Source organism: Anastrepha obliqua, chromosome 5, assembly GCF_027943255.1.
Source record: "Anastrepha obliqua isolate idAnaObli1 chromosome 5, idAnaObli1_1.0, whole genome shotgun sequence".
Classification (NCBI taxonomy): Eukaryota; Metazoa; Arthropoda; class Insecta; order Diptera; family Tephritidae; genus Anastrepha; species Anastrepha obliqua.
Genome location: NC_072896.1, coordinates 40,918,134 through 40,927,738, shown reverse-complemented (window position 1 = coordinate 40,927,738; position 9,605 = coordinate 40,918,134). Strand labels below are relative to the sequence as shown.

General features: G+C 33.5%; 1 protein-coding gene across 1 annotated transcript; it reads right to left on the bottom strand.

Annotated features, from left to right (window-relative positions):
* Positions 1–5,842: 5,842 nt before the first annotated feature.
* Positions 5,843–7,019, bottom strand: LOC129247546 (COP9 signalosome complex subunit 8). Its single transcript, XM_054886705.1, has 4 exons — positions 6,912–7,019; positions 6,411–6,472; positions 6,180–6,358; positions 5,843–6,120 (listed from the first exon to the last, which is right to left on the bottom strand). The coding sequence occupies exons 1-4, from the start codon at positions 6,966–6,968 to the stop codon at positions 5,864–5,866; spliced, it is 555 nt and encodes a 184-aa protein (XP_054742680.1). The 5' UTR covers positions 6,969–7,019; the 3' UTR covers positions 5,843–5,863.
* Between the last annotated feature and the right edge of the window lie 2,586 nt (positions 7,020–9,605).

The following is a 9,605-nucleotide window of genomic DNA, read 5'->3' as shown; positions in this document are numbered from 1 at the left end:
CAAGTGCAGTCATCAAACATTACCGAAAAATATATAAAAAAAGAAAAAGAAAACCGAGCAATCGTTTATCAAAAATTATACATGAATTTACTCACTTAAGGGGTTATATACCTACCTTGTGTTGGACTAAAAAATCGAAAAAATTTTTATGGCATATTCTAGAAGTACATCATCTTAAAAATATACATTCAAAAAATCATAAAGTTCGGAGCACCAGAACGAAAGATACAGACCGTGGAACCGCGCGACCTTTCTTGGAACGAGGCTTAAATGAAGTGCACGCAAAACTTTAGACGCTATTATCTCGAAGTCGTGTTTTTTGAAAATTACCGTCGCGGTGATCATTATTTATCACAAACTATTTGACCGATTTGCATAAACTTTTTATTTTAATTATTGGAATTAATTTTTTTTTTTAATTTTACAACCCCTCAAAATCGTTTTTTTGGTGCAAAGCGGTTTTCATATCGAGAAAATTTTTTTTGGGTAAATAAACCGTTCAGATTCACTAAAAAAAATTTTTTTACAATAATCATTTAATTTTTTTGATTTCAGTTGAGCTGCTCATGCGCTACCGTGGTCACCAAAAGCCTCTTCTAAAACACGGCGTTTCGGGGGAGGGGTGATATCAACAATAAATAATAACATTTTTAAAAATAAAAACACCAAAATGTTTTCTTCGAGAGTTACCCTTCAGTGTCATATATGCCTCATTTGAATAAAAGTTCTAAAACATATTTTTAAAAAATTATGGCAATTGTCCATTTTTTCAGGCGACCACGCTTACATGACATTATCCTTGTCATGAAATTTTCCATAACCGAATTGAAAAGTGGCTGCCCTATGTCCTCGATAGCCTCACGAATTCCGTTTTTGAGGTCTCGAATTGACCCTGGGCTGTTGGCGTGGACCTTCTCTTTCACGTGGCCCCAAAGAAAAAAGTCACAAGGTGTTAAATCACAAGATCTCGGTGGCCAATTGTGATCCCCTCTTCGAGAGATAACACGGTCCGGAAACGTTTCCCGTAAAAGATCAATGGTTTCGTTGATTGTGTGGCACGTAGCTCCGTCTTATTGAAAATAAACGTTGTCCAGATCAATACCATCCAATTCCGGCCATAAAAAATCGTTATTCATCTCTCGATAGCCTTTTATAACAGGTGGCGCAAAATTAATCAATTATGGAAAGATTTATAATATTTGCAAATATCGTCCTACGGCAATCATATTTGACACTTGTGAGCTAGACAGCTGAGCATACAAACAGACAAGCAATGGAGCACGTAAGGGTCAAAATAAAGATTTCCGTCATTCAAAATAATTTTTTTTTAGTAAAAAGTTGAATGGTTAATTTTGCGCCACCCGATTAATTTTGCGCCACCCGTTATATTTAAATAACACCTCTTATTGGAAAACCCTTTAGATAACGACTTAAGCTTCCAGATAGCTTCCTAAAATTTAATTTTCTATATATTATATTTATGGACCTTTTAAAAAGGATCTTCGAACAGGACGAAAATTGATTTCGAAAAAGGTGAGCAACGGAGGTTAAATGTATTTGTCACACATGTTCACAGGTACTAACCGGTAAAAGCGCAAAACGTAAATTTATATCTATCAACTATCTCCCTTTGATTGCTAAATCCCTTAATTTTTTAAATTGGCACTTCAAAATTATTATCCACTCAACCAAACAGTCATCAAAGCAAAAATACATTTTATGGAGAATGTTTATGCTGCTACAACAATGACAACAACAAAAGATTCGAATTTTTACAAAAACAAAAAAAAATTATTCCTATAATTAAACAAACATATTCGTAAAAACAAAAATGTATTATTTTATGTTGTGGATGTTGTTGTTTTAGCAGCAAAAACATTCCCCATACATGTATGGGGAGTGCTGCTGGAGTGACATCCTTCACCGAAAATAGAGTAAATCCGGGTCGTTCCGTTAACGTAGAACCGGTGCCGGGGGAATGACATTATTTTATGTATTTTAATTTACTTTTTTTCAGTTAGCAATAAATGAATACTCTTTTTTACTATTTTAGTAAATTTTACACTTTTAAACGAGTTTTTATTTCAGTTTTTGTTCTGAGAATCGTTAATTGATCGTTTATTGAAATATTTCGCGTTTTCTTTCAACTATTTTTTTTAAGCTTGCGATTATGTAATATGGCAGCCGCCGTAGCCGAATGGGTTGGTGCGTGATTACCATTCGGAATTCACAGAGAGAACGTAGGTTCGAATCTCGGTGAAACACCAAAATTAAGAAAAAGTGTTTTCTAATAGCGGTCGCCCCTCGGCAGGCAATGGCAAGCCTCCGAGTGTATTTCTGTCATGAAAAAGCTCCTCATAAAAATATCTGCCGTTCGGAGTCGGTGTCACACCACAAATAGGAGGAGGAGCTCGACCAAACAGCCAAAAAGGGTGTACGCGCCAATTGTATATAATATATATAATATATTATGTAATTAGTCTGTAAAAGACTTAATATTAATGAAATTAATATTTCTTAACTTAATAGCAAAATTTCTAGCATCTTAAGAAATTTAGTATAGTTAAGGACCCTTAACAAACCTTTCAGATAAACGACACTAAACTAAAAGAGGAGGTAGTAGATGAGCTCTGCCATCTCGGAAGCGACATCAACAAAAATGGCGGCTCTGCAGCCGACATTCGGTGTCGAATATCTAACACTAGTAGAAGCAGAAGCGCTAAGAGCAGGCCGCACTTGGCGACAAATCGAATTCTTAGCTTTTAAAAAAGCACTCTACTTACTGTATTGCTGTTCTCGAATTCCGTATTTCGTTCCTCCAAACTTGAGTCCTTCCATCCGATTTAAAAATGTCGAACTAACGCTCATCGCAAAAAATAACGTTATACCAGAAATCAAGTGGCTTATTTCTATATTCCTTTATGATATCTACCTTGTTATTTTTATTGAATTTGCTGACGAGTGGTTTCCTTCCAGCCATTCGCGAGCTATACCCGGCACGTTTCAAGGCCCTGCGAACTTCTTTATTAATCTCTTCATGAACTTATACTACCACTTGCGTTAATGTGATTCTATTTTATTTCTCTTGTAATATGGTGTTCATCACCGAGGTCAGTTTGCGACGCCTTCCAGTATTAATACAGTAGGTTCTGTTTTTATGCGGTAGATACGTTCCGCAAGAAACAGCATAAAAAAGAAACAGCATAAAAAAAGCTACTAGTTCTATAGTAAAACTATAGATACGTTTCAAATGCTAAAACCGCATAAATCTGAAATAATCGCATAAAAAAGGGCACTAGTCCCATATTATTACTATAGATACGTTCCATAGACCGCATGAATCTGAAATAATTAAATAAAATCGCTTAAACAAAATATTGTATCTTTGAAAATTATATCTTTATATATCTTCCATACTTGTAGGGTTAGCATTTCTGATGTAATCTGTGATGAGTTTTTGCTTAGCTGGTTTAGAATCTTGTTTATATGTACAATTCCCGATAGGTCGACATGCATTTTGTAATTTAAAAAAAAACCGCACTATTTCAAAACCGCATAAAAAAAAGCCGCATAAAAACAGAACCTACTGTATTTGTTTCCCCTTTAAAACCCTCTATTGTGCTATAAATAATAAAACGAGTTTAATTCACCGTTTAACCAATTTCTGCAGATGATTTGCCTCATTATGCATATGCAAAGATATTTTTCTTTTAGCTTCAGTTGTGCCTGCTTGTTTCCAACCCATAAAGTACTAATACCGCGAAAGCAAGACTTGAAATGACCTAATAACAACAACTTATTCGATGGTTGCTTTGCTAGAAAAATGAAATCAGTTAAAATTTAAAATTCATAGTTCGTGTGAATAATTTTGTCCCTTAAAAATTTTTCTTTCATGGAGCAAAGTTTTGTTAAGATTATGTTAATTTTAAATAAGGGAAATTTATTGTTTTGAATTTTCTTAAAGTATAATATCTTAAAAATATTGTGTGAGAATTTGAAGTGAATCCGACAAATACTTTTCAAGTTATTCAACAATTAACAAATGGTGATCGGGCGCTCCGAAGCGTTCGAGAGCAAGTAGCTAGCAGCACACTCATATGAAAGTGGCAGATAAGCGCGCTAACGATAACACTCGAGAAGGTAGAATGCTACGTAGGCAACATCAAATCCTATGGCCCAGGAATGTAAGTAGTTAGATAATTCGCATTCTCTAACTCTACATAAATCGATATCAAAACTTTAAATGCGGTTTTCTCAAAACTATGTTTTCTGAACTGGTGATCACTGTGACTTAAAAACCGCTTGGTAGACTTCAATATAAACTGCTTTTGCAAAACATAAAATACTCGTGCCTGATCGAAGGATTTTTTTTCAAAAATTTTGATTTTTTTTAACAATTAATTGTCGGTTTTTTCTCGAAAATCTGACATTTTTTTCCTGAGGCCGCCATATTGTTAATTTGCTTTGATCAACGAGGTCCACACCAACAGCGATAACTTTTACAATTATTAGTTGTTTTTTTAAATCTTGCTAAAGTCAAGTCGAAACGTGATTTATTAATGCTATGTTTTTATTTTTGTAAAATAAAGCAATTAACTAGCAAAAAATGTTATTGAAAATCATAATTTTTTCGGACCTCTGGCTACCCTAACCCCTAATACATTAAATATGTGGATTTTTCTTAGAATAACAATTTTAATTACATTAATATTTTCTCAAGATGCAGCTTATTGAATGAAAAATTAGTTGCTGTGTGAATAATTTTGTCCGTGTGTGTATTCTTAGAAATAGTCACACTTGTGCTTCTTGTAAATGTATGTCACACTTCGCCAACAAAATAACACGGTTAGTGCAAACAACTACACGGACATACACACAAAAGGTCGTATTTTATAGTAAAAATCAAATGGGCACTAATTACTTAAGGTCGTAGTGATTGCACGCATTAATTATTAACAATTATTGCATTTAGTCCCAAAAAAGAACTAAATCAAGTTAGACCTTGTGGAGATTACATAAGGTATAATTGCATTACTATACCTGATTGATATCCCCTACCCCACATCTATGATTTAACTCTTTACTTAAAGAACTAAATTTTTTTTTACAAATTGATATTGTTTACACATACCAAGCAACTACCCATGAATTTGTTTATATCGATGAAATTCAACTAAACATGGTATTTAAAAGACTAGAAAAATCAAATGTAAAGTAGGTTTAATAATGCATTTTCGGAAAAAAAGTTATATTTTCGCAGTTATGAGGTTTTAAGCAAAGGAATCGAACGAATTGCAACAATAATAAATTTCGGAAAACCACTTTCAATAATTTACAAAATTCTTTAGATACGATAAATAATTTCCAAATATACTTTAAAATGTTAGTAGCATATCTTGATGTGTTAAAATGTTAACATTCGTAACTACAAATAAACTTAAGCAATCAAATTGGACAGAAAGACAACTACTGCTTCTGAGAACGCGAAAAAACTTCATGCACAAATCACGTTACTCACTAAGATGAAGTTATACTCATATGTAAAAATAACCTAAACTACCGTTTTTAAATTTGTTGTCTGTCTATATATCCGGACTAGTCTCCGAAGCCGCTTAACTGATTTTTTTCCCCAAAAGTGTGTGCAAATAGACTCCACTTACTTTAATGGGGTTGAAGTTTCTGAACCAAAATTTAGTTCCAATGTTATTAAATGCTTTTACAATCTACTCTAAAATGGTAAAGAAACCCTGAAAATTGAGCTACCAAATAAGGAGCCGATATTCATTTTGCAATTTGCACAGCGTCAGGCTACGATCCGTATAATATGCAAATACCAGTAATATTCAATGCAATTAAAATATATTTAATTTTCCAGGAACGAAACAAAATCTGTTAATTTTAAAAGCAGATCTTCAGAACTAGCTTTAAATTCTGCTGTAGGTTCAGGCTTTTTAGGAATAACGACTGCTTTTTGGTCTCCATTTTCGAATTTCCAGTCCAGCGCCAGACATCTTTGCCTCAATTCGTCTTTTGATAACTGAGTCATTTGCATTAGCTCTTGCTCGAAAATGGATATATAAGCTTGACCTACTAAAGACAGCACATCTCGTCGCACTCGCTCTAAAAATATAATTGAGTATGAAATCGTATAAACTTCAAATTAGTTGAAAAAATAATACCAAAAAGATCGTTCATTATTTGCTTGATATTACTCGACCACGGATAATCCATTTGTTTGAAAAATTCGTGAGAATTATTAACTATAAGCGTACACATGACTATATTCAACCTTTGCAATTCGTTGTTGTCTTTCTTCAATGCTTGCGGTATTCGTTTCCATAAAAATTTTGCATCGGATCTATAAATGAATATAAATATTTTTTGCATTAACAAATTTACGAAACACTTACAGTTTATCCTGATAAAGGTAAGCTGCCAGCAGCTGCGCATAGGATTCCGCATCGATGCTTGTCTGTTGAGTAAAGAACACACTTTTTAGAGTTAACAAAACAACTTAAAATGTTTAATGGTATAATTTAAATACCGTACAAACTATTTCAAGCAAATTATAAACGAAACAGAAAAAAACGTCAATAAAATCTTTCTCTGCCGTAATTAATTCCTGTCAAATTCTAAGACTTTTGGAACATTACGCCTTTTATCTAACGGATTCCGGCAAAGGGAATGTTTTGTTAGCCCTCAACTTCTTTTATAATGACGCCAAAGCCATTTTTGTTATTTGGCAAAGCCCTTATTCCTTGATACCAATCATGTATCCTCCAAATGGCTATAGAATAACCCAGACCTTTCTTATTACTTGTAATGCAATAATTGTTTCAATGACGAAATACCGCCGGTTGTTTGATATCTTATTTTTAATTAAACTCATTTTTAATGCATATTATACGTACACTTAACTCCTCCAATTCGAGTTTCTGCATTAAATCACTATATTTACGTTCCTGCATCTCAAAGGACAAACAAACTGTATTTATAAAACTGGTGAACTAGCAATAAAGAAAAACAAATTCGAATAGGGGTATTCATACCGAACTCGGTAAATTTGCAGCTGGGCCAACATGAATTTATACCAGGTGATTTCGCTAGAGCAACAACTACATTTACATGCAGCAAAGAAGTAGGACGCTTTACCATACAAACCGGAAAAACAAACCAGCAGCTATATCAAACCCAATTTTTTAGATTTGGCTTCAATTGAGCAACCGGGAATCAAATACAAAATATTATCCTTTTGTAACAACTCCGAATACCACATAAACTTAATTAAAGTATTTTTAGGCAATATGTCTGAGCGACTGTAACTGTCAGTTTTCCGACATTTACGTAATTGCAGCTGTCTGTCGAATTCACAGTATTTAATTCACTATTTAAAATTACGTTCCTTGAAATCAAAACAAAGCAAACCTAGATGCTTTTCTATCTGAGCGTCAGATGAAAGTTGAAGTATTCCTATAAAGAATACGTCAGCTAGAAGAAAAAATGAAGGTAGTATTATAATATTCAAGTTGATTACAACGGTGCTAAAATGTTTATTTAAATTAATGATGGCATCAAAAGTCAATTTTAAGCATCTTAAAACGTTAATATCTTTACTACCGACACTTTGAAAACCCATCAAATCCAGTCCATTCTGTACCATGTGTGCATTCATTTTTAAAGTATAATTGTGAAACTCCTGTTCAATTAAAAATTGCTTCGTGTACTCGGTATACACAACTTTCAACTTCAACAAATCGCTTGTGAAAGTTAAATCATTTATTTGGCCTTTTCCTGAACTCGATATGAAAACCCTAATTGCAAATTTGCTAAAGATATCGATAAATCGATTACGTCATCATTTCATTATTAAAAGTCTACGATATTGTACGTAAAATATCAAATAATAATAGTGTACACCAAGAATGATTGAATACTCAATTGCACCTTCCGAGTTCGCCGTAGAGTAGTAACAAGAGTAGGCGAAAGCTATGGAAAGAACCAAACACAAGAAATTATTCACACATGCACATACTTTCTTGCCACGGCATCTTCCGCATAAAAATACAAACAAACTGAGCTTGGAGGCTTTATATTAATTAATGCTCTCACAATTTAACACTTTGCTTTTTGTTTTCATTAGTTTGATTAGTTTAAATCTCACAAATCACAATATTACCAAGCCACTCACTGAATTTTTACAACATGTACTTTTGTTTGTTTTGTATTGCGAGGACAGTTGACGTAAGTCTTGTCAAAATCACGAAAAATAATGTAATTGTTTTTTAATGGCGCCACCTTAGATACTCAGTTCGCTTTGAGTGTACACAGCTTTGGAGGCGCTGTTTTTCTACTTTCAATGTGCAGGAGAGCAAGGAAACATTAAGCTACCTTTTATGTTCATGTTGATCACCGTGTTTATATTGGTAATTGTAGAGTTTACCCACCAAAATGGAATTTACCGACCAAATCATTTTCATTAAACACGTAAAATTTGGGTGCACTGTTATAATCTTGACAATATATTATTGCAAATTCATAAATTATAACAATTACATGCAGTGTAGTTAATAGTAATGGATTTTGGAAAATATATGTGTGAACTATGCGGCGAGGAACAACATGAATGAAGAACACAAAAATATCATCGTCATCAAATTAATTTAAAGAATTCATGAGCTCGACAATAGTGGCCTTTAAAGAAATTGTTAGGGATCGAACGAGTTATAACCTCGTCAAAATGAGTCCGTTCCGTCCAATGCTCAAACGAGCTCAATTGATATAGTACACAATTAACATTGTAGTAAAGTAACTCCACATTTACACATTCTAATAAATGTGTCTTGATATCTGTCAGATTTTTGTTTTGACTTTGCTCCGTTCTCTCAGGCGGGCTCCATTTAATTTTCAAAAAGGCATCATTGCACACGGAAATGACACGGTAAAATGAAAATTGAGTTGTTAAGCTTTAAAATAACGGCTGATATTAAGTCAGTGATGGCGAGAAACTTAGAAAGAAAAATATGATTTAACAGTGGAATTCACGGTTTAAACTTGATATTTTTGTTTTGACAGAACTTTATGAATGTAATCTATAGATTTGGGGTAATGTGATAAAGGATTGAAATTAAATACAGCAGGTTTTTGGAGTTACCACAAAAATGATAGGGAAACAGATTACGCCTTCTGAATTCGCCGTGTCGTAAGAGCGGATTAATAAACAAGCAAAAAGAAGAAGAGTTTTAGCCGACTCCGAACGGCAGATATTTTTTATGAGGAGCTTTTCATGGCAGAAATATTCGCTTTAATGTCGTCTAGTTTGCGGAAATCGACAATTTTGGATAGTTAAATTTGTTTCATCAATTTTTTTATAAATCGCGAACATCCAGCATGGATACGTCGACCAAGAAAAAGAAATATATTGGTAGTCTTACTTATCAAGCACCCAGCCGGTAGTTGACTGGCATTTTGATCGCAATTGGTCTGTATATCTAACTGTTTAACCGGCGGCTCTAAGATGTTATATTGTGCGTAAAAAGTCTGCAGTGTGTTTGAGCCCTAAGAATATATCGATAACAAAGACGAGTATTTCATTATGCACACTTATA

What these genes read in the sequence shown, in the direction of transcription:
- LOC129247546 (XM_054886705.1), bottom strand. Translation starts at nt 6,968, where the DNA reads ATGCAGGAACGTAAATATAGTGATTTAATGCAGAAACTCGAATTGGAG. An exon ending in TCGAATTGGAGGAGTTAAGT is followed by an intron (nt 6,473 to 6,911) that starts GTACGTATAATA and finishes TTTACTCAACAG; the next exon opens with ACAAGCATCGATGCGGAATC. An exon ending in AATAATGAACGATCTTTTTG is followed by an intron (nt 6,121 to 6,179) that starts GTATTATTTTTT and finishes TTATATTTTTAG; the next exon opens with AGCGAGTGCGACGAGATGTG.